We start from the raw sequence: 26,004 nt of genomic DNA on the forward strand, positions 1-26,004 counted from the left end.
AGAAAAATCACTATAGCAGTGCAGGGGTGGTAGCGAAATCACTTTTTTCAGCTCATGAAGTTACTAACCCCCTAAGATAAATTCCGTTTTTGAAATCTGGTGTATATCTGGTTTAGGCTCATGCTAGGGATATTGTCAATATTCTATAATATGGTGCTTGGTATCACTGGAAAGGGGACCTTTTAGGCTTTCATTTAAGCCCAGTACTGAATCTGTCTGACAAACACAGAGGTCACATGACTTCTTTAAACCAGAAATAACACACATTTTTTCACAATTTCCGCCTAAACTAAAAATCCGCCTAAAATCGCTGTGCCATGAAAGAACACCACGGACACAAAAGTCAACAACTTCAATACTCAAGGCACTCTGATGACTCAGAAAATGTATAATATACCCATACTATTTATTTGTGAGAGCCTTAAATTAGACTTGTGCAGCCAGCACAAGTCTTCAAAATAGAATAGAGCCAATAGAATGGACAAATAGAATACCCTAGTCCAGGGCCAAATGTTGTAATAAAAACACTTGTAATTGGTGTAACAAAATGTTTCTATCATGTATTTTGATATTCACCCACTTTCAGTTAGAATGTCAGAATGTAGCTCATGCACTGAATGTTGATGGATTTTGACAAGGTTTTGTCAGTTTTGTGAAAAGATTGTTGGAATCAATCGCTGTAAAAATCTGTTATTGTCTATCCATTCTAAAAGTGCATCTATCCATTATAAAAGTCCATCTATCCATCATAAAAGTGCATCTGTCCATTATAAAAGTCCATCTCTCCATCATAAAAGTCCATCTCTCCATCATAAAAGTCCATCTATCCATTCTAAAAGTCCATCTCTCCTTTATAAAAGTGCATCTATCCATCATAAAAGTGCATTTGTCCATTATAAAAGTGCATCTGTCCATTATAAAAGTCCATCTCTCCATCATAAAAGTCCATCTTTCCATCATAAAAGTCCATCTATCCATTATAAAAGTGCATCTCTCCATCATAAAAGTCCATCTCTCCATCATAAAAGTCCATCTATCCATTCTAAAAGTCCATCTCTCCATTATAAAAGTGCATCTATCCATCATAAAAGTGCATTTATCCATCATAAAAGTGCATTTATCCATTATAAAAGTGCATCTGTCCATTATAAAAGTCCATCTCTCCATCATAAAAGTCCATCTCTCCATCATAAAAGTCCATCTATCCATTATAAAAGTGCATCTCTCCATCATAAAAGTCCATCTATCCATTCTAAAAGTCCATCTCTCCATTATAAAAGTGCATCTATCCATCATACAAGTGCATTTATCCATTATAAAAGTCCATCTATCCATTATAAAAGTGCATCTCTCCATCATAAAAGTCCATCTATCCATTATAAAAGTGAATCTCTCCATCATAAAAGTCCATCTATCCATTCTAAAAGTCCATCTCTCCATTATAAAAGTGCATCTATCCATCATAAAAGTGCATTTATCCATTATAAAAGTGCAGATATCCATCATAAAAGTGCATCTGTCCATTATAAAAGTCCATCTATCCATTATAAAAGTCCATCTATCCATTATAAAAGAGCATCTGTCCATTATAAAAGTCCATCTCTCCATTATAAAAGTCCATCTCTCCATCATAAAAGTCCATCTCTCCATCATAAAAGTCCATCTCTCCATCATAAAAGTGCATCTGTCCATTATAAAAGTCCATCTATCCATTATAAAAGTCCATCTATCCATTATAAAAGAGCATCTGTCCATTATAAAAGTGCATCTGTCCATTATAAAAGTCCATCTCTCCATCATAAAAGTCCATCTCTCATCATAAAAGTCCATCTATCCATTATAAAAGTGCATCTCTCCATCATAAAAGTCCATCTATCCATTCTAAAAGTCCATCTCTCCATTATAAAAGTGCATCTATCCATCATACAAGTGCATTTATCCATTATAAAAGTCCATTTATCCATTATAAAAGTGCATCTCTCCATCATAAAAGTCCATCTATCCATTATAAAAGTGAATCTCTCCATCATAAAAGTCCATCTATCCATTCTAAAAGTCCATCTCTCCATTATAAAAGTGCATCTATCAATCATACAAGTGCATTTATCCATTATAAAAGTGCAGATATCCATCATAAAAGTGCATCTGTCCATTATAAAAGTCCATCTATCCATTATAAAAGTCCATCTATCCATTATAAAAGAGCATCTGTCCATTATAAAAGTCCATCTCTCCATCATAAAAGTGCATTTATCCATTATAAAAGTGCATCTATCCGTCATAAAAGTGCATTTATCCATCATAAAAGTCCATCTCTCCATCATAAAAGTCCATCTATCCATTATAAAAGTGCATTTATCCATCATAAAAGTCCATCTATCCATTCTAAAAGTCCATCTCTCCATTATAAAAGTCCATCTCTCCATCACAAAAGTCCATCTCTCCATCATAAAAGTCCATCTATCCATTATAAAAGTGCATCTATCCATCATAAAAGTGCATCTGTCCATTATAAAAGTGCATCTCTTCATCATAAAAGTGCATCTCTTCATCATAAAAGTGCATGTCTTCATGTTCATTTTATGAAGTATACTTAAGTAATTTTCAAGTATATTTTTAAGTATACTTTATGTAGTAAGTATACTAATATCAATGTGTACTTGTAGTAAAATTGTGTACTATTTCAATACTGCTTGGGACTAAATTGGCTCACTTTTCGTATTTTTTGTATTTGTAAGAGTAGTAAACTAAGTACACAACTAGGTTTCTCATTTGTAATGCATCTGTACTACAAGTGAACTTATAAGTATACTAGTAGTTTACTGTTTTAATACAAGTAGTACATTTTTTAGTTTATGAAAGTACACACTGATGTGTACTCTCAGTAAACTACTAGTTTCGTAGTTTATACTGCAAGTGTACTTGTAAGTTTTCTTTAAGTAAACATAACATTATACTTTGCACTTAACATGTAACATTATTATTTTTGCACTTGAAAAATACCTTTAACTGTACTTTAAATTTAAAAACATGTTATTAGCTTCATGCATCCTTTTTTAATCTTAACACTTGAATGTCAGTAAGTTTCATAAAGAAAGGCAACATTTTAAACAAAAAAGTAGAATTAGAGTAAATTGATTTACACGACCAGTGGACTAGCCTACACAAAAATTCATGCAGAATTAGAAACATATCTGTTTTATATCAATTTTCTAATCAATATTTTCAAACAATGTAAGTTTCATAAGACTGTATGTATATGAAAAAACTATGTAAAAAAGTATATTTAATTGACTACTCAATCAAAAGAGTTAACACAACTACAAGACAAGTATACAGTACTTTGAATTCTTAATTATTCTTTTAAGCAGGGTTCACCAATCTCGGTCCTGGAGGGCCGCTGTTCTGCAGAGTTTAGGACAGCGGCCCTCCAGGACCGAGATTGGTGAACCCTGCTTTTAAGTATATCTGGATCAAAAGATTGAGTTCAAGTACAGGCCAAATATACCTGGGCCCGTATTCATAAAGAATCTTAATGCAAAGAGTAGCTCCTAGTGACAAAATTCTAAGAAAATTCTTAGAAATGTGGCCGTTTACTCTTAAAATTAAAGAAAAAAATCCCAGTAAAGAAAAAAGTAATTCAGAAATCATCTTAACCCTTAAAAGAGGTCTTAAGGTCAAAATTGTTAGGAGCACAGACGAGGACTTTTAAGAGGCTGAAGAGTTTCTTCAGCAGAGGAGAACATGGCAGAAAGAAGAAGGAGAAGAAATCTGTTGCAGACAATGGATGACAGTGAGTTAATAAGACGCTAAAGATTAGATCGTGCATGGATCATGTTTGTGACTGATCTTAGAGACGCGCTAACATCTCCGACAGCGCAGAAATGCAATAGCGCCAGAAATGAAAGTAATCACTACATTACGATATTTGGCAACTGGGAAAATGCAACAATGCAGCAGTGTGTAATGTACACAGTCGCATGTAATTTCAAAGTGAAGGCTTAGAATAGACAAATCACAATTTATTTCCTTCTTGGACTACCAGCCAATCACAGTCTTCAAAAGATTGTGTCATACATAGCAACGGGGTCAGCCCCGCCTCCTCACTAAGATGAAAGTTTTTGTCTTTTCCTTGCTCAGAGTTGTTCTCAGATTGGCCCCGAATCGCTCTTAAGCTAAGACTCCTACGTAAAAGTTTTTAAAGGAAAACTCCGGTCAATTTTAACATTGAGCTTATTTTTTTGTAAATTTGGAGTGCTGTTAATACAGAGAACAACGACAAAAATCGGTGTTGCCTACACCATTTTATCCACTTTTTAAAATTTGCACCCTGTTGACTTCAATGGGGCAAACCTGCTTTTAGCCTCTTAACATCCTTGATGTGTCATTACAAGTGCACAGCCAATGTGAGTGATTCCTTCAGAGTGAACGCGGGTCAATCTGACTGCAGTAGATGTGAAAGATATGGATAAAAATGATAATAATTCAGCCAGCGCTCACATGGCTGTGCACTTGTAATGACACATCAAGGATGTTAAGAGGCTAAAAGCAGGTTTAAATATTGCCCCATTGAAGTCAACAGGGTGCAAATTTTAAAAAGAGGATAACATGGTGTAGGCAACACCGATTTTTGTCGTTGTTCTCTGTATTGACAGCACTCCAAATTGACAAAAAAATTAGCTCAATGTTAAAATTGACCGGAGTTCTCCTTTAAGCAAAATTAAGAGTTTTCTGAGAGGATTCTTAGAATCTTTATGAATACGGGCCCTGGACTTTTCTCTCAGTATACATCAAGTACACTGAAGTGTAATTTTAAGTATATTTCTGAGAAGTACATAAAATGTAGACTGAAAGTATACTTTCTTATTTTAAGTTTAAAAGAAGTATACTAAGTGTGAAAAACACCAAGCTTACATTAGCTACTGCTACTATTCCCCACCAATTCACAAGCACAAGAGAAAAAGTATTTTGTACTTACATTGAATACCCCTGGAACTCAATGGAAGTTGATTGAAGATGGTATAGTTATAGTGTTGTTATAACCAGTCAACTGAACCAACAATCTTTTCACAAAACTGACAAAACCTTGTCAAAATCCATCAACATTCAGTGCATGAGCTACATTCTGACATTCTAACTGAAAGTGGGTGAATATCAAAATACATGATAGAAACATTTTGTTACACCAATTACAAGTGTTTTTATTACAACATTTGGCCCTGGACTAGGGTATTCTATTTGTCCATTCTATTGGCTCTATTCTATTTTGAAGACTTGTGCTGGCTGCACAAGTCTAATTTAAGGCTCTCACAAATAAATAGTATGGGTATATTATACATTTTCTGAGTCATCAGAGTGCCTTGAGTATTGAAGTTGTTGACTTTTGTGTCCGTGGTGTTCTTTCATGGCACAGCGATTTTAGGCGGATTTTTAGTTTAGGCGGAAATTGTGAAAAAATGTGTGTTATTTCTGGTTTAAAGAAGTCATGTGACCTCTGTGTTTGTCAGACAGATTCAGTACTGGGCTTAAATGAAAGCCTAAAAGGTCCCCTTTCCAGCGATACCAAGCACCATATTATAGAATATTGACAATATCCCTAGCATGAGCCTAAACCAGATATACACCAGATTTCAAAAACGGAATTTATCTTAGGGGGTTAGTAACTTCATGAGCTGAAAAAAGTGATTTCGCTACCACCCCTGCACTGCTATAGTGATTTTTCTAATACTAGGGGTGTATACCTTGCCAAATAACAATGATAGCATTTTTTCCCCCGATGATACCGATCAACCCCCCTGGCTCATGGACTACATGTCTTTCGGAATTTTGAGAGTAGCCTACAATTCTATTGAGGTTCTGAGCCTGCTGATCAACTATTAGTGAAATCATCACAGATCCATTGATTTTGGTTGGATTTTTATGATTTTTTCTGTGGAGTGAGTATACTGTTTGGTGAAAAGAATGACATATTGACTGATGTCATAACTTGTGGGAATAGTTGATTGCCAATGAAGTAAAGATGAAAATATTGGAAAAAAGTGAGAAAACGCCTAATTTTTTGCATTAAATTGATGCAAAATCATGTAGAAATGTGTTTTAAGAGTTATTTTTTCAGTGGATGTTGTCAGCAAATGTGTTCTTTGTATCTGGAGTGCATTTATTGACAGCCTACCAAACCCACTGAGGATTTGAGGGAAAAAATCATTTTTCACATTTTTCTGAAAAAAAATAAAGGGTGCATACACTAAAATGGCCACAATTTTTTTTCGCGATATTTCCGGCAGAGCAGACCCTCCAATTATTGCTTCTTAGGGTCAAAGTTAACAGAAAAAACACAAATAAAAAGTATAACAGACCATGTCAGGTTCAACCCATTTTTGAGACTTTGGCTCCCCGACTATAAAGTCCACCATTGGACTCTGGAGCCACACGAGTGGAAACTCGTCTCTAGGTTTGGCGGATGCCTGGAGAACGTTGCCTGACTGCATTGCACCAACTGAAAAGTTTGGTGGAGGAGGGATACTGGTATGGGGCTGTTTTTCAGGGGTTGGGCTTGGCCCCTTAGTTCCAGTGAAGGGAAATCTTCACTGAATTCTTCAGCATGCCAAGATATTATAGTCAATGTGATGCTTCCAACTTTGTGGGAACTGTTTGGGGATGGGCCTTTTCTATTCCAGCATGACTTTGCCCCAATGCACAAAGCAAGGTCAATAAAGACATGGTTGGATGAGTATAGTGTAGAATAACTTGAATGGCCTGCACACATTTCCCACAGAAACACTCCAATATCTTGTGGAAAGCTTTCCCAGAAGAGTTGAAGCTGAAATAGCTGCAAAGAGCTGACCAACTCCATATTAATGTTATTAATGTCCTTAAAGTCCCTGTTGGTGTAATGCTCCGGTGACCCAGTACTTTTGTCCATATAGTGTATTTGCATCACAACTGGAAACTGACATGTTTGCCTACACCGAGTAAATGTTCTGAGAAGCATAGAAATCAAAGTTAGGCAGAGTGGGATAAGAAGGGGTTAGAAGATGTATATTTAAGGGAAGGAGTGGAAGTGTCATTGGGGAATGGAGGCATCCGCAGAAGGGCCACAATGTCCTCAGTGTGTGAGAGGAAGTGAGGCTGTGGATGGGAAGTGATGGGTCCAGATGCGCAGGGTCAGGTGTCTAGACCTTCAAGGACAGCTGGTGCTTGCTTGTGAAAGAGAGGCATCAGCCAGGGACAAAGAGATGTGATGCTGGATACAGATCCATTGTCACACGTTCACTCCTGGAGTGAGTCTGAAGTCTGCTCAGTAAGACCACTGCCAGAACACTTCAAAGTAGGCAGATCCTGCTAGACATGAAACATGCAAGATCAATAGTCCTGCTATTTGTGATTTGTATTTTAATCTTAATAGCTACAATATCAGCTGCCTGATAGTCTTAGCATTTGAGCAATTTTCAATTGAAGGAGCTTTTTGCACACTGTGAAATATCCAAAAATAGATTTTTTTTTTAACTGCAGGCAAAGACTCACAGACGATTAGTTAAACTTTTTTAAGCTCTTCCTGAGGGGGACTGATGAAAATTTTGCTATGGTTAAGTTGCATGAAACTCTGTTATCACATTACCAAAGCAAACAGGATACTGGGTATGCTTGTGCTTTAATTGGAAGTGATCTTCATACTGACCCTTTGTTTAATTTGAAGTATTTAAATGTGATGCAGAAAAGTAAAACATGACGCAGATTGCACATAAGTGATCTATTCACACAGAGAGAAACCAACATTGCTATTTGACTAATTTGCTTATTGCAAGTTTGCAAAAAGTCTACTTTTTGTATATTCCAGTGTTTGAATATAGAATATTTGAATATAAATATAGAAAATCTGTTTTGCATGTTTGAGAGAAAAGAGTGATGTTGCTGCAGAATCTGCCTCGGTTTAATTTCTTTATATATAATTACAGTTTATTACAAGTGTAATCCATGTAAATTGTTCACCCTGATTCTTACGCTTTTCATTTTACATTTTTTCACCCTTCTCACATATTCTCTTATCTTAAAGAAGAACTTTGTGTCAATGCATTAACTACAATGAAACATTCAAATAATCATTGATCATTTTAATCTTTTGACAGTAGAATTTTTAATAGACCAGGTAAAACTGCAACTGTTTGTCAGAGGATATTGTTTTGGACCTGGTGTATTTTATTCTGTGATTTAATTAACTTGAATGGTGCGTTGCTAACATGGATTCTAGAAGATTCTTGCAGGCTTTTCTTCTGGGCAGACACACAGATAGCAGCATAAGTGAGAGGGGGTGGTGAAGTATTGCACAGGGAGCTGTTAGGGAAAAAACGAGAGGGGTGGGTGGAACGGAGAGCGGCACAATCCGATGAAACGGATACGGGTGAGCCGGGTTATCCTTGTCTATATCACCTCTGCCAGGATCTGCCATTGGTTCTGACTTTGTGGTCATTTTCTGAGAAAATTTTAAGAATGATTTTTCTTTAGTGCTGTAATTTTGTGCACTGTAGCATTGTAGCTTGTCTTTTAAAGGGATAGTTCACCCAAAAATGAAAATTAGCCCATGATTTACTCACCCTGCACCCATCCTAGGTGTATATGACATTTTTCTTTCAGACGAATACAATCGGGAGTTTTATTAAAAAATGTCCTGGCTCTTCCAAGCTTTAAAATGGGAGTCAATGGGTATATTTTTTTGGAAGTCCATCAAATCGCATCCATCCATGATAAAAGTAATCCACACGGCTCTGGGGGGTTGATAAAGGCCTTCTGAAGCAAAGCAATGCGTTCATGTAAGAAAAATATCCATATTTAAAACTTTATCAACTAAAATGACTAGCTTCCAGCAGACGGCCGTGCGCCAAAAGATAAACACTTGACGATGTATGACGTAGGCTGTAGGAGTAATGTAAGCTTTGACGCCTCTCGCGGGTTCAACAGGGCTGGGCAACCGCATTCGTCATTACATTGTGCATCAAGTTCAAGGGTTATTCTTTTGTCGTAAATCGATGCGTACGGCCGTCTGCCGGAAGCTAGTTATTTTAGTCTGTAAAGTTTTAAATATGGATATTTTTCTTACACGAACGCATCGCTTCACTTCAGAAGCCCTTTATTAACCCACCAGAGCCATGTGGATGATTACTTTTATCATGAATGGATGCGCTTTCATGGACTTCCAAAAAAGTATACCCATTATAAAGCTTGGAAGAGCCAGGACATTTTTTAATATAACTCTGATTGTATTTGTCTGAAAGAAGAATGTCATATACACCTAGGATGGCTGCTGGGTGAGTAAATCATGGGCTCATTTTCATTTGTGGGTGAACTATCCCTTTAATGGCCCATAGATAGTCTAAATGAATTCACTTTACTCTTGTGCATCTAAAACATTTGGAGCTGCCCGAAGAGACCCAGCTATTGCCCCTTCAGACGCCCCTAAAGTCATGTTCAGATAGCATGTTAGTCCCTTTAGCAGCTCAAGGCATATAGTTAGGGTAGTTTTTATCTAAACTTAGTTTGCCAGAGGCTAATGACAGTATACTGCAGAGATTTAGCTTAAAGATTTATTTACCCAGCAGACCCAGTTACATTCGAACAATGTAATCTAAACATCAAGAGGACTTAATTTTCCTAACATTTTATTTGTTAATAAGGGGAGCTGTTAAAAAGTAATTCTGCCCATGAAAAATCCGAAGTCAGCAAAATAAATTGTGCCGTGGTTTTTGCATCATTGTAACTAATTGCATTGCTCCAGAGACATTGTAAAAATACAGAGAGTGGAGAAAGCCAGTCCTGTTCACAAGTATTGAATAAACACATTCTCACTGTATCATAAACACATCACCGGGGTTCACAAATATCTCTAAACTTTACTGACATGGCATTAACTGACATCTACTCACCGACGTGTGCGTTTGATCCCAGAGTAGCTGCAGGAGAAAAAGGGTTTGAGATGTAGAAGGAGTGTGAGCTGATAAAGACGTGTCGATGCAGAAAGGGTGGTCTGGTGAACCGTCCGGTCTTCTGTTGACAAGAATGATAGCTTTCATTTGCATGCTAAAGCGGCCGCTGCCCCCTCAAGATGGATGAGGGTCTCGACCTCATCTCTCTCTTTTTGCAGTATTCCTGCACAATAGAGAGAGACAAGATTGTACCGAAAGGATAAGCATTTATATGGCACATAATGAACCCAAACTCTGCTTGTAAGGTGACCTCAAGGAACTGAGCCTGTCTGTCCTGAAAATTAGCTCAGTGGACAGTAGCATACAGCGGTGATTCCAATTTCAAACTCAGGTGGCAACAAAATCATACAAAAAACATTGACATTTATCCATATTTCTATTTACTGTGTGCTTGGTTAACATATTTTTTTCATTTAATTTCTATACACTATACACATTGTTTCAAAGCAGCATTGCAAAAATTCAGAATATTAATCTTTATAATACCTTATTGCCTTCTAGTCCACATTGAGCAGTGTAGAACTTCATGGGCAATAGTATAGTTTACATTTGTTGATGATATAAATAATCAACCAGACTGAGATTTGTCATTAGTACAGTATATCACTTTATGTGAGCATGTGTATGGGGCTTTTGAATGCTTGAATCTGATTGGTTGACGAACGTTCTAAGGTGTGCAGTTATTTTCAGGGAAACGCATGGCTAAAGTAATTTCAGGCAGGTCTTGACTGCATTACATGTCCATATCACTTCGCCAAATGATTTCAAAGGTTCTTACAGCCTACAACAGCAAAAGAACCAAAACCCACAATGACAATGACCAAGCAAATAAATATAGTAAACAATAGGATACAATTATTTCCATGTTTTTTTTTGCCACAAAATTACTTTTTATTATAAACGGAAAGCACATACTCTCTTTCTCCTGCTCTCTCTCCCACTCAAACGCACACACGGACACACACTCACTCAGAAATGTGTTGTCAGCGCTGCTCTGACTAAAAGCTACTTGACATTTCTCACTAGCGAGGTAATAACTACGCTGTTCTTGGAGCAGATAAACTTACAGTTTTGCTATTCTCTCTCTCTCTCTCTCTCTCTCTCTCTCTCTCTCTCTCTCTCTCTCTCTCTCTCTCTCTCTCTCTCTCTCTCTCAAATTTGACCCTGTTCACTGACTTTACATGTAAAACGTACTGAATTGCACAGCGCTCAAGACATGCCGCTCTTCAATAGGGCCCTAAATTTGTTTTGGAGAAAGCGTCTGCCAAATGTATAAATTACTTTTAGATGGACTAGACAGCAAAGAGGATGTAGTTTTGAGTTATTGAGATAAATATTTCATTCAGTGCCCGATTGCTAATGTGTTTATTGTTTTGCAGCTCTTCTTACAACCAGACCACCAAAAGTCTTGTTCCCATCAGAGAGACAGGCGACTAATGTAGACGTCCAACTCGGTGAGTCCTCACAATCTCAGTCATGCCACCCCATCTCTAAAACACAAAAACACACATCCACATGCACAGATACACAAAGAGAAAAAGATTTTTCTTTTATAAAAGTGCTTACAGTCATGCATGATTAATATGGCAGAAATAAAACACAAACAACAAATGCTGAGAACCACAGAGCTCCTGACCTTGATTCCATAAAATCCAAATGAGAGTTTTATGGCATTTAATCCATTTCTGCTTACTTTGAAGTCATTTATACGCTCCTATAAAATGACAAAATGTAATTTAAGCAGATATATATGCTTTTAAAACAGCCCTAAAATATTGATAATATCTTTTTCTGCGGGGACACATAGACTTGTTTCTGTCCAATAAAATGCTCTCTAGAATGAGAATATCCCTCCTCCTTGTTTATAAATAGCATGTGCACAGATCTGATACTACAACAGTCAGCAGATACTGTAGTAGCTCAGACATAAAATCATTAGCAAATAATTTGACATCCTCCTATTAGGACGCATCATTCCAGCCACGGCTCTTTATCAGAACCACCACTTACATATAATGTATATTGTGGCCGTTCATTGATGGTACAACCTTTCAAGGGTGCTTATGTTATCCTGCTCTGTAATGTAAATGCTATTTTAAGTATTATTAAGTATCCAATTATTAAGTATCTAACAAGTTTATAGAGCATATCATAATTTCCTCTGTATAAGTACCGCATATATGGGTGGATACGATATACTTGACCTCCAAAGGTTTCTACTGTTTACAACACTTATAAGGAAAGTTCCAGCAGAATATAAGCATAGTTCCATGAATAGCCAGCAGTTTCTTCAGGTTCATTTAACCTACATGTTTAGCAATGCTTAGCAAATGGATAATTAGGAGAGGACGAAAATGGAGGAATGTAATTATTGTGCAAGTGGAAATGGTCTCTGGTGCTGTAATATCCATTTTATTAATTTTAATAAATACATTAACAAGCAATACTTTCCAAATAGAAGAGCAGAATAGAAGCAGCAAAACAAGCAGTTTTCAAAGGAAAAAATATTGCCAGATTTGTATATTTGAATTCATCTGATATACAGTACACACTCCCTGGCCAAAAAAAAAAAGTTGCTGTTTGGATTTAAATAGGCAAATGCTTAAGAGTCTATGACTGGATCATTATTGCAGTGATTATTATGTTTCTATCGTGTTATATGTTTGGCAACAGTTCGTTTAACCCTAATTGATGGAGTGTGTAGCTTTTCATTTCTTAAACAACCATGTAGGGAAGACACATCATGGCCATATTCCAGGATGACTATGTCCAGATTCATCAGGCTCAAACTGTGAAAGAATGGTTGTGAGGAGCATGAAGAAACATTTTCACACATGAGTCGGCTCCTCTGAGTCCAGAGCTTAAATTCATTGAAAGTATTTGGGATGTGCTGGTGGAGACTTTACAGAGTGCTGGACTCTTGCATTGACAATACAAGATCTTGACCAAAAATGTACATATATATATATATATATATGAAGAGTTCAGATGCAAAAGCCTCTAAGTGCCATCTGATATTTTCTTCTAGAATGATCATTTTTATAAAGCTTGTAAGTTTAAGTTCAGTAATTTCACTTAAATGACAATTAATAGGTAATTTGCATTGCCATTTAAGTGAAATTATTGAACTTTTAACGAATTATTGAATTATTAATTTTCATAATTATTTCATAATGTATTTTGTGAAGTCAGAGTATGTTGTACATGTGAATTATGGGATGAGCTATATTTTGCATAGAAGTATGTGTGCAATGTAACATATGTTCACTTGATACTGTAGGTTTTCTGCAGGGCTTATATTCTCCGAGAACGGACACTACTGATATAAAACGCACACAGTCTGTTAACTTAAGCAATACTTTTAAGGTAATCTAATATTTTTCTGATTAACAAATTACTGACACAGTAAAGGGTAGATTTAAATAAAGAAAAACGAAGTTTAAATAAAGAAAAACGAAATTTAAATAAAGAAAAAAACTAAATTTAAATACAGAAAAAAATAAATTTAAATAAAGAAAAACGAAATTTAAATACAGAAAAAATGAAATTTAAATAAAGAAAAACGAAATTTAAATAAAGAAAAACAAAATTTAAATAGGCCTAAAGAAAAAGCTAGCCAGAGAACACTCCCGTTGCTGGAACACTCAGGCGTCGGTTCTATTTCTAGCATGCATGCGTTTTCTGCGTGGCTCGAGCCTCACCTGAGACGCGTGTGTCACGCAGGCAGTGTGCAATTGCAACTAACTCCAACCTGTTAACATGGCAGCCGAAATAAAAACAGACACGCCACGAAGCTGAGACTCTCACGCCACGCAGCCAGTGTGTCGCCGGCCTTATTCAAGCGGAATGAGAACCGTTTCGCGGGGGATCCCAGGTGTCAATAAAAAACAGAACAAAAAAAAAACAAAAAAAAAACATTTTTTCGTTGTTGTTTTATAAATGCTCTATGACAATTGTTTAATAAATGTTCAATCAAAATCCAAAACATCGCGGCTTTTTTTTTTTTTTTTTTTTTTTTTTTAGTCGACTAATCATTGTGCAGGACAGGACTTTGGTCGACTAAGCATTTCTTTGGTTGACTACATATATATATTAATATAATAATTTATATATATACAGTGAGGAAAATAAGTATTTGAACACCCTGCTATTTTGCAAGTTCTCCAACTTAGAAATCATGGAGGGGTCTGAAATTCTCATCGTAGGTGCATGTCCACTGTGAGAGACATAATCTAAAAAAAAAATCCAGAAATCACAATGTATGATTTTTTAACTATTTATTTACAGCTGCAAATAAGTATTTGAGCACCTGAGAAAATCAATGTTAATATTTGGTACAGTAGCCTTTGTTTGCAATTACAGAGGTCAAACTTTTCCTGTAGTTTTTCACCAGGTTTGCACACACTGCAGGAGGGATTTTGGCCCACTCCTCCACACAGATCTTCTCTAGATCAGTCAGGTTTCTGGGCTGTCGCTGAGAAACACGGAGTTTGAGCTCCCTCCAAAGATTCTCTATTGGGTTTAGGTCTGGAGACTGGCTAGGCCACGCCAGAACCTTGATATGCTTCTTACAGAGCCACTCCTTGGTTATCCTGGCTGTGTGCTTCGGGTCATTGTCATGTTGGAAGACCCAGCCTCGACCCATCTTCAATGCTCTACCTGAGGGAAGGAGGTTGTTCCCCAAAATCTCGCAATACATGGCCCCCGTCATCCTCTCCTTAATACAGTGCAGTCGCCCTGTCCCATGTGCAGAAAAACACCCCCAAAGCATGATGCTACCACCCCCTTGCTTCACAGTAGGGATGGTGTTCTTGGGATGGTACTCATCATTCTTCTTCCTCCAAACACGTTTAGTGGAATTATGACCACAAAGTTCTATTTTGGTCTCATCTGACCACATGACTTTCTCCCATGACTCCTCTGGATCATCCAAATGGTCATTGACTTAAGACGGGCCTTGACACGTGCTGGTTTAAGCAGGGGAACCTTCCGTGCCATGCATGATTTCAAACCATGACGTCTTAGTGTATTACCAACAGTAACCTTGGAAACGGTGGTCCCAGCTCTTTTCAGGTCATTGACCAGCTCCTCCCGTGTAGTTCTGGGCTGATTTCTCACCTTTCTTAGGATCATTGAGACCACACGAGGTGAGATCTTGCATGGAGCCCCAGTCCGAGGGAGATTGACAGTCATGTTTAGCTTCTTCCATTTTCTAATGATTGCTCCAACAGTGGACCTTTTTTCACCAAGCTGCTTGGCAATTTCACCGTAGCCCTTTCCAGCCTTCTGGAGGTGTACAATTTTGTCTCTAGTGTCTTTGGACAGCTCTTTGGTCTTGGCCATGTTAGTAGTTGGATTCTTACTGATTGTATGGGGTGCACAGGTGTCTTTATGCAGCTAACGACCTCAAACAGGTGCATCTAATTTAGGATAATAAATGGAGTGGAGGTGGACATTTTAAAGGCAGACTAACAGGTCTTTGAGGGTCAGAATTCTAGCTGATAGACAGGTGTTCAAATACTTATTTGCAGCTGTATCATACAAATAAATAGTTAAAAAATCATATATTGTGATTTCTGGATTTTTTTAGATTATGTCTCTCACAGTGGACATGCACCTACGATGACAATTTCAGACCCCTCCATTATTTCCAAGTGGGAGAACTTGCAAAATAGCAGGGTGTTCAAATACTTATTTTCCTCACTGTATATTAGTGGGGAGAACGTACTCGGTTACTAACGTAACCTTGGTTCTCTCTAGAGAGGGAACGAGTACTGCGTAAGTCTTACGCTAGGGGAAAATCTCTTTTCCGCGAGATACTAAAGCCAAAGAATTATCCTTAATTTTTGAAGTAATGTAGAACGCGTTGCGGCAGCATGCAGACACAGGCGAGACGGCTCGCACGCCTATTGGCTGCCCTGCGGCAACTGCACCAGCCTATCGATAAGGCCCTATCGTGACGTCAGCTCCAATGGGGGCGCTTCGCGCCCAATACATCACGTCCCGCCGAAACGGGCGTGGCCTTGGGCTATAAATATAGCTTCGAGAGGCTAGCTAATTGTTTTTTTATCGCCGGAGCGAACCAGAGCATGTGCAGGCACGGCAAGATACGCAGTACTCGTTCCCTCTCTAGAGAGAACCGAGGTTACGTTAGTAACCGAGTACGTTCTCTTACGAGAGGTTCTCTCGTACTGCGTAAGTCTTACGCTAGGGGAACACAGTGTAAAACGCCGTGCATGCTAAGATCCAGCACCAAAGTCCCAAGGGCAAGTGCCCGGGCTCATATAGTACATGATCATAAGGGACTCACAGAGAGTCCAGGAAAGAGTGGCTAGAATAGCATCATTCCTGTAAAATATAACATCCTATATGGAGCAGTTATACTGATCATGTTTCATACAGTCAGGGTGACCCCCGGCCTGGACTGACGAATATAGTGGGTCTTACACACTGCCCATAGAGCTGCGCGATCAATCATTGAGCGTTTGCTCAAGCAGTTTCAGTATTCTGGGCCGAAAAACATCGGGGCAAACAGTACCGATTTTTAGACCGAAAGCAGCTTAGCCTGCAAAGCGGGAACCTCTAGGTTATAAAACCTTATAAATGTAGACGGGGAGGCCCAGCCTGCCGCCATACAGATATCTTGCAAGGCAATCCCACTAGACCAAGCCCATGACGAGGCCATACCTCTCGTGGAGTGCGCTCTGACACCTAATGGGCACTGCAAGCCCTTAGAGGTATAAGCCAGCGCTATAGCATCGACTATCCATCTGGATAGGCTCTGTTTCGACACGGCAAGTCCCTTAGAACGTCCATAGAATGAAACAAAGAGCTGCTCTGTCTGTCTGAAAACAGACGTGCGAGACACATAAGCCCTTAATGCCCTGACCGGGCAAAGGAAGCTGGCGTCCTTTTCCTCGTTAGAGACTGGCAGGGTGGACAGGGAAATCACCTGAGCCCTGAACGGTGTGTTGAGGGATTTAGGAACGTACCCGTGCCTCGGTTTGAGTGTGACTTTCGAGTCATTTGGCCCAAACTCCATACATGTCGCGCTCACTGAGAGCGCTTGTAAGTCCCCTATACGCTTTACTGAAGCGAGAGCCAGAAGAAACACTGTCTTGAAAGACAAGTGTTTGATATCTATTGATTGGATCGGCTCGAATGGGGCACCTTTCATGGCCTCCAAGACCGTAGAAAGGTCCCATATGGGAACTGAGGGAGGTCTGGGAGGATTTAACCTCTTAGCTCCTCTAAGGAAGCGAATGACCAGATCGTTCCTTCCAAGTGACTGGCCAAGCGTTGGTTTAGAAAACGCTGCTATAGCCGCCACATAAACTTTGAGCGTGGATGGGGCTCTGCCCTCATCCAGTAGCTCTTGTAGGAAGGAGAGAACCTCCGTCACTCCACAGTCTGGGGTTGATATGCCGCGTGCTGTGCACCAGCTATAGAACACAGACCATTTTGAGGAATAGAGCCGTCTCGTAGAGGGGGCTCTAGCCTGCATGATCGTGTTTAACACTCCCTCTGGGAGATCAGTGGGTACCCGTTGATGGCCCACGCATGTAGGAACCAAAGCTCTGGGCGAGGATGCCAGATCGAGCCCCTGGCCTGAGAGAGGAGGTCCCTCCTCACTGGTTTTGGCCATGGGGCAGTGCTCGTCAGCTGCATCAGAACTGGGAACCAAGCCTGGTTCTTCCAGAACGGAGCCACTAGTAGCACTGAGCATCCGTTTTCCCTGATCCGCTCTAACACCTGAGGTAAGAGCGCGACGGGGGAAAAGGCATAGAGCGGGCAGCGGGGCCAGACATGGGCCAGCGCATCCCTGCTCTTGGAGAAAAACTCCGGGCAGTGAGCGTTTTCTTGAGACACAAACAGGTCTATTTCCGCTCTGCTGAATGTCTCCCACAGCAGTTGGACTGTCTGCGGGTGTAGAGACCATTCCCCTGCTGGAACATTGTTCCTGGACAGTCTGTCTGGTCCCACGTTCAGGTGGCCAGGCACATGCGCTGCTCTGAGCGAACGCAGATTGTGCTGAGCCCATACCAGGAGGCGTTCTGTCAACCTGTAAAGGTTTCGGGATGTGATGCCTCCCTGGCGATTTATGTAGGCTACCACTGACATGTTGTCCGAGCGGACCAAGACGTGGTGTCCTGTTATCTGGGGACGAAAGCGCCTCAGCGCGTTGTCGACTGCCATCATTTCCAGGCAGTTTATGTGCAGAAGCTTTTCCCGTTCTGACCACTGGCCGAAGAACGGTCTGCCCTCGAGCAGTGCTCCCCATCCCGAGGTGGAGGCGTCCGTAGACACCACCTTCACACTCGAGGAAGTCCCCAGGCTTACACCTGACTGGTACCAGTCGGTCGCTCTCCAAGGTTTCAGTGTTGAGATGCATTTCTGATCGACCTTGAGGCGAAAAAGACCAGAAGTCCACGCTCGACGCGGTACTCGCTCTTTTAGATAGAACTGCAGCGGGCGCATGCGAAGCAGACCCAGCTGAAGAACTGCTGATGCTGCGGCCATGAGACCCAGCATCCTTTGAAACTTTTTGAGCGGGACTATAGCGCCATGGCGGAAGGTTTCCGTCATGCGCTGAATAACCAGTCTGCGCTGCGGCGATAGTTGAGCTGTCATAGACAGCGAGTCCAGTTCTGTGCCCAGAAAAGATATTCTCTGACTGTTAGACAGTGAACTTTTTGCCCAATTGACTTCGAGACACAGATTCTCGAGATGCTCGAGTAAAATGGTCCTGTGTTCTATGAGCTCTGAGTGTGAGTGAGCTAGAACCAGCCAATCGTCCAAGTAGTTCAAAACTCGTATTCCCCAAAGTTTCAGGGGAGCGAGGGCTGCGTCTATGCACATCGTGAATGTACGGGGTGCTAGGGACAGGTCAAACGGTAGGACTGTGTATTGATATGCCTGGCCCTCGAAGGCGAATCTCAAAAATCGCCTGTGACGTGAAGCTATTTGTATTTGGAAATACGCGTCCTTCAGATCTATTGACACAAACCAGTCCCCCTGGCGAATTTGCGAGAGGATTTTCTTGGTCGTGAGCATTCTGAACCAGCGTTTTGAAAGCGCTTTGTTCAGCTGTCTTAGATCTAGAATGGGTCTGAGACCCCCGTCTTTTTTCAGTACCAGAAAATATCTGCTGTATAGCCCCCCTTCGCTCTGAGCTTGAGATAAAGGCTCTATGGCCCCTTGCTCAATAGTTTTGCAATTTCGGCACAAAGTAGATGTGCTACTTCCTTTTCTACCGTGGTTTCGATTCGCGCCGTGCAACGGCGGGGGCGTCGAGCGAACTGTAGCGAATAGCCTCTTTCTATAATGTTCAGCACCCATTCTGATACCCCGGGAAGCTTTGCCCACGCATTTGCATGGATAGCTAGGGGTTGAATGAGATCTGGGCTCTGGCCGTGACATAGTGGCGACCGGAGAGCTTCGGTATGGTGTAATATAGACGCCGCAATTGCAGCGTTCGAGGCGGGGGGCACGCTGATAACAGCGGGCAGTCCACACGCGCTCGACTCTCTCACAGCGGGTAGCTGAGAGATGGCACACACTTTCATTTTAGCATTGAGGTGTGCAGTACTTTAACTGTTAATGTACCCATCTGACACAGTCAGTCCAGTGCCTATATAAGACATGTCTTTGTTCCTCTGTTAAACGCCTCCTCTTTCTTTTCAAAGTATTTACTCCTGTCTGAATGCATTTGTAAGGCTCCTCGTCCAACCTCGGGCTGTTGTCAGAAGCAAAATAGCTGGAGATTTCACATTTAATCTGTCGGCTCCCACTAATTTATAACACATTATTCCACGCATTGACTTGGAGACAGCACAGGAAATAGACTCCCTGAAATGTCAACTATCTCTCAATAGATGAACTGGATGCCAGATGACTCCTTTTACCACTAGAGATCTGCAGGCACTCCACATGAAGTCCATTTGCTGGTAGTGTTATGCAATTAGAGCATCAGTCAGAAGTGTCTTTTACACAGCGACATTTTTTATATATATTTTCTGTCCTAGTGACATTTTCAGAAGTAAGCCAACATCTGCTTTAGACACCCAGAGCACACAAAATGACACATGCAGTGTTCAGAAAAGCATACAATGTAACTATGTAAAAGTATGATTTTGTTTTAATGTTTCTGAAAGTCTCTTATTCGCGAAGGCTGCTATTTAAATAGATATACAGTAAAAAAAAAAAGAAAAAAGAATTTAATTCAATAATATAATATAATAATAATAATAATTATTATTATTATTATTATTGTATTATAAATTAACCAAACTTTTATATTTTAAAATGTCATTTATTCCTGTGATGCACAGCTGAATTTCAGTATCATTACTGCAGTATTCAGTGTCACATGATCCTTCATGTCCATGATCCATTACTCTTCATCATCCTTCATCGTCCTTGATCATTCTAATATCTGATTTTCTGCTTAGTTATAATGAATTATTGTTGGCGCTCAATTAGTAATAATGGTTCTTATTATTATCAATGAAGCTGCTTAATATTTTTGTGGAAACGTTTTTATTTTTTATTTTTTTATTTTTTTATTTGAAATAGAAAATTTCAACATCTTAAATGTATTTACTTTATTTAATGCATCCATGCTGAATAAAAGTATTAATATCCTTCAAAAAAAAATCTTTCTGACCCAAAGCTTTTCAATGGTAGTGTGTCATGTTTTCTAGCAGCAATTTTTTTTTTTTCAAAATTGATATTACAGTTGTTGTTGTTGTTGTTGTTGTTGTTTTTTCTTGCTTACACACTCAAATCTTCTACCTAATCTTCAAACCAAGTCTGCAAGTTGTGCAAGCACATTCTCTGATTTACACTCAATTTGCTTTTTTCTCTACAGTAGACACATCACTCAAAACTAACAGCACTTGTGTTTCATTTTGAAAACAGTGCCATTCAAATGCCACATTCATTTACCAATTACCTACACTGATGATGTGTAAAAAGACCTTACACCTAATTTGTTCACTTAAGCCCTATTCGCACGGGATAACTATTACCTGGTGACCTCTAGTCATTTGTAATAATTGCGGAGGATGTCTGTGATCTTAATCCCGTGCGAATCGGCCATGTCTGTAATTTGTAAAGTAATGTCTGTAGTCTGTAAAGTAAAAATTCCCCCGCAAATGTCCTACCATATTTCGCCCAACTAGGTGTCCTATGATAATATTAGTCCTGTGTGAATTGTTATCTCTGATTTGGCCAGGATTTGGCAGGGTTGTATATAATTTTCAAGGTTTTTGTTTCCTGTGCGCCTTTTTATCCATCGTTGGCGAAGAATATGTATATGAATATGTATTCATATATGACCCAGAACCCAAAATACTATCAAAACACTCCAACGCAGCCTTCATTCTTCGCCAACGATGGACAAAAAGGATACAACTATACAATTTGCAGAAAGAAAAAGCTGAAAACCATCAGAAGAGCGAAAACAAAAAGAATGATTAGATGGATATGGATGGCATGTACACTATAGCAGCATGTGGTTAGGAACATTCTTCTGTTTATGATATATCATACAGCTAGACCTACAGTATTACGACAAGACATTTCCAAGCAATAGCCCATTGACATCATATCCGGGAGATAAGTCTGTAATTCGAGTAAAATCACAGGCTTCACTTATCCCGTGCAAATAGGGCTTTAGAAATAAAATCTCAATGTTTTGAAAAACAAATATATTTTCACCCTTGAATTTCTGTTTATTTTACAAATATATATGTACTGAATATGCATACAAGTCAAGTCACCTTTATGTCTATAATGCTTTATATTATACAGACTGTTTCAAAGCAGCTTGACAATAGTAACTACTAACAAATTCAAATTCCACTGTTAATAAGCTCTAAGAAAACCAAGTGTCAGTATTCAGCTCAAGTCAGTTCAGTGTTGATTTAATTCAGTTCAATAACTGTAAAGTTTATTAATCATGCAACAGTTGTCTTTGTGCACATAGATGTGTGAGTGCTATGACAAGACTCAAGATAGTTGTGTTTTACATGTCATACCGTGTGTATTTTGACATGTATATGCTAATCATTTGATGGTTTGCGTTGAGTTACCATGCAAAAACAGCATTTTTAGAAGAGTTAAAATAGTTTTGAATGAACTGTTTGCTTTAGCAAGAGATGTGTGAAGTTGTGCATGTTGTGTGCATTTTTGTGTGTGTGGAGTTTAGAGAAAAGGAGCATAGTTTCAGAAATTGTGTGTAAATAAAAGAAATCGTGTGACACTGAAGACTGTAATTCAGCTTTGCACCACAGGACTAAATTACATTTTAGAATATATTAAAATAGAAAACAGTTCATGTAAATTATAATAATATTTCATAATGTAATTTTTTGTACCTGTATGTACACAGTTCCTGGATCAATGACTACATTTGCTAAAATAACACACAATGGCATGCCCGACTCATTATTTGATCAGACTGCCAAATGTCAAGACTTTTTAACACACTGGACAAAAAAGAAAATTGCTAAATTAACTCGTCACATTCCGTTAGGTCATGTGACATGTTTATCACTGTCAGTACATTAGGTGGCATACACTGAAAGTATCCCGCACACACAGCCTTGTTCTTTAAAGAAGTGGTTTGGCTTCGGTCAGTGACACTCTCTCACACTGCTGCCACCTGCTCAGATTCACAGATGTGACAGTGATGCTCACCTCAGGGGTCAGGGGTCAGCCCACAGTCAGTCTGTTCAGTGCGTGACAGAGCTCAACATCACCTGTGTTCACAGCGCAGGTGGACAGCACTGACTCCCCGGAACCAGAGAGAGCACAATGAAAACTTTTGCTGGTTTGAAGGTGAATGGTGCAATGTCTGCTCCAAACTAATTTACAAACACAAACTTTTCTGTGGACTTTGTAAGTTCGCCGCTCAATGCCACAGTGCTGGAGTGTCTTTGGTGCTTTTCAGAGAATTGCTGAGGTGTTTGATCCTCTTTTGTGTCACTGGGCCCTATTTTAAAGATCTAAGCGCATGGTCTAAAGCGCACAGCGCAAGTGCACTTAGGGCGCCCGAATCCACTTTTGCTGGTTGAACGACGGAAAAATGGTCGGCGCGCTCGGCTCATGGTCTAAAAGGGTTGCCCCTATTCTCTTAATGAGTAATGGGTGTGTTTTAGGCATCATGTGAAATAAACCAATCAGAGTCTCATCTCCCATTCCCTTTAAAAGCCAGTTGAGCTCACACCATGGCAGATTCACTATTTACATGGGGGAATTTGCAAGCGGAAAAACTGAACGCTTCTCAAGAGAGGAAACGGATCTGCTCGTGTGTGAGGTTAAAGCACATGAGCAGACCATCTATGAGACAAGCGGATTCCACCATATTTTTATGTACACAATATTAATTTTTACATTGTAATCCTTTTATTTTTAATATTTGGCATGTTTGTGTGCTGCTGCATGCTCCATGTTTAGTTTTTTCTTTTAGGTTGAATCATCTTAAACAAGCTTTTACTTCAGTCCAATTCTTAAAATAGTATTTTGATTATTCTGAGCACCAGATGATGTTCGTGATTCTGTTCAGACTAAAATGAATGTGAAAACTGGAAAAAAAAAGCGCTATACATAGCTCATGTTTAGATTGCAAGGTTGACCCTGATCATGTGCAAATTCTTCTGCAATCATCTGCAAATTCTTCAACAGTGAATTTGATGTTGCTCATCCTAGTAACATAAACACAATGATCCTCAGACACACTGGATATGATTACAGGAGCAAACTGGATAAGTATTCACCATTAAAACATTGTGGCTGGCCACAGCCTCATTCATTTGCATCTCCTACCATTTTCTGTCTCTTAAAAGCTGTAATTACAGGCAGAGGAAGCTCTTCACTGCCTGTGCTGTTAATGCTGTTGAAAGCCCTGGAGGGTTTTTAGACATTATTTGCATATAATCAGCATAGGCTATGTGAGAATAGTGGATCAGTGCAGTAAATAAAGCAGTATTATTCAGCAGGTAGCTAATGGCAGTGAGTTTACTCTGAATACGCTTGTCTTAGTAGTACTGCAACATGAAAACAATAGTTCTCTATTCAGTCAGCATTCGGGTAATTAAAAGACAAGTATTTCCACACTGTTGATCTAATGAAACTGTATGTTAAGTTTTATCATTTGAAGGATTCAGAGCATAAAACCTAAAAAATAAATAAAGTTTTTGCATCCCGATCTATGTGTTTAAAGACCACATTAAAAAAGTATTTCATCCAGAAAATAGATGAAAAACAGTCTCTATACCCACATTTGGTGCGGGATTGTGCGCTACATCTTACTCAATTATCGTGAGAGCACTAAATCAAAGATCAATGCCAGCACAACACAGAAGTGGACGTGGGTGGAAGCGTTCGCTCTATCAGTGGGCAGACGCGCGGAAACCGGAGGTGTAGAAAGAGGAGGTCAGCGTAATGAAACAGTGCCAAACGTCTTTTTGTGGGAAATAGGTCATTGCTCTTTAGGTGTCTGAGAACATGATTAGAATGTGTAAGGTTTAAGGCCAGTATTATTATTTATTTTTTTACTTAAAGGTTGTTACACCACTTGACATTTACATTAAAATGTTTATTTAAAATGTATAAATTCTGATAAATTAATGTTGTGGGGAATTTTTTTTTTTTTTTTTACATATACCAAATTCCATTTGAAAGTGATGTACAGTGTTTGTCTGATGACAGTGTTGGCAGGCATCTCGCAGACAGATGAACAAGATGCTGTGGGCATGTTTACTTTCACCCAGTGAAAGTTCCTTTTCTATGTGGGTGAGAATATGAATAAATGTCTGTGAGAGTTTCTTACTTTGACCTTTGGTTGCTTTTAAAGGGTCTTGGTCTGATTTGACTGCAGCAATGCATTAGTTCTTTCAAATGGACCTTTTTATTCATTTGCTGCGTTTCTCTCTGATATCCTTCCCTTGAAACACCGGTTTAAAGTGTTCACATGTCTGTTATATATGGGTTTGTTTATCCAGGTCATTGTAGGATCTGCTCTTAAATCTCCTAGCATGAGTGAAGAAACAATTTATTTTTTATTTATTTATTTATTTTTTATCATGCAGGAACAGATTTTATCTATTTAATGCTGATTAATTTCTTGTGGTTTTCTTTTTCTTTTTTGGCAGGCATGCGTCTCATCTTGGACTGCAAGGCTTTTTTCGGCTACAGCGGTGATTCTAAGCCCATCATCTACTGGATGAAGGGGGATAAGTTTGTAGAGGAGTTGGAAGGACACATAAGAGAGAGTGAAGTCAGGTACTGTTTTGCGGGCTTATTACCTGTTACTACTTGAATTAAGAACAATAAACTATAAATAGCTAAAGCATGCATGATTTCCCAGATCTGAAACTGAAGAGCAGACTAGGATTATATAACAGAACACTAACAACCTCCAGGAAAACAGGTGTGACGGCATCCATTATGATTACTGAGGGCACAGAGACCTCTAGTGGACAAGGGTGCAAAAAGATGTACTCTGGATAGAATAGAATAGATTTTTGTTGCTGCATGACAAAACCCCCCAAAACAAGCTATTTATACTCATGGGGGGGGGGGATGTTGGAGGGGGTGGATTCACCCAAGAGAACAGTAATGGTGAGAACATAACACAAATTTTGCAACTGAATTGAATTGAATCTGCTTTTCTGGCCAAGTATGCCTGAAGATATAAGAAAATATATTGTCGCATTTTTCAATATATAAAAAATGTCAATTCCTTATGTATTACTCAACATATTCTAATATATTGACAATATATTATTCTTTATCATTTCAAAATTCATTAAATCATTTTATATATTGATTGTTCAAATATAAGTAAACATATTTTCTTTGCATAAGAATACCATGCTTTGTCCAAAAACACAGACTGTTCAAGTGCATCATCAGTGATCAAACTGTGTCAGTTGAACTTCACATTGTAAGTTTTGTAATGGACTGGGCATTCTTCCAGTGGATTTCCCCTGATGTATGTGGGATGTACAGGGATCACACT

The 26,004-nt window shown here is 39.1% G+C and overlaps 1 protein-coding gene across 3 annotated transcripts in view; it reads left to right on the top strand.

The window, feature by feature from the left end:
- Positions 1–26,004, top strand: part of il1rapl2 (interleukin 1 receptor accessory protein-like 2) — a 579,732-nt gene that overhangs the window by 535,915 nt on the left and 17,813 nt on the right. For all 3 annotated transcript variants that reach the window (XM_079892460.1, XM_079892462.1, XM_079892461.1), the window contains 2 exons: positions 11,357–11,431; positions 25,136–25,265. In XM_079892460.1, coding sequence (XP_079748586.1) covers positions 11,357–11,431; positions 25,136–25,265 — 205 coding nt within the window. The remainder of the gene's footprint in view (positions 1–11,356; positions 11,432–25,135; positions 25,266–26,004) is intronic.

This window comes from Squalius cephalus, assembly GCF_949319135.1.
Source record: "Squalius cephalus genome assembly, chromosome: 14".
Classification (NCBI taxonomy): Eukaryota; Metazoa; Chordata; class Actinopteri; order Cypriniformes; family Leuciscidae; genus Squalius; species Squalius cephalus.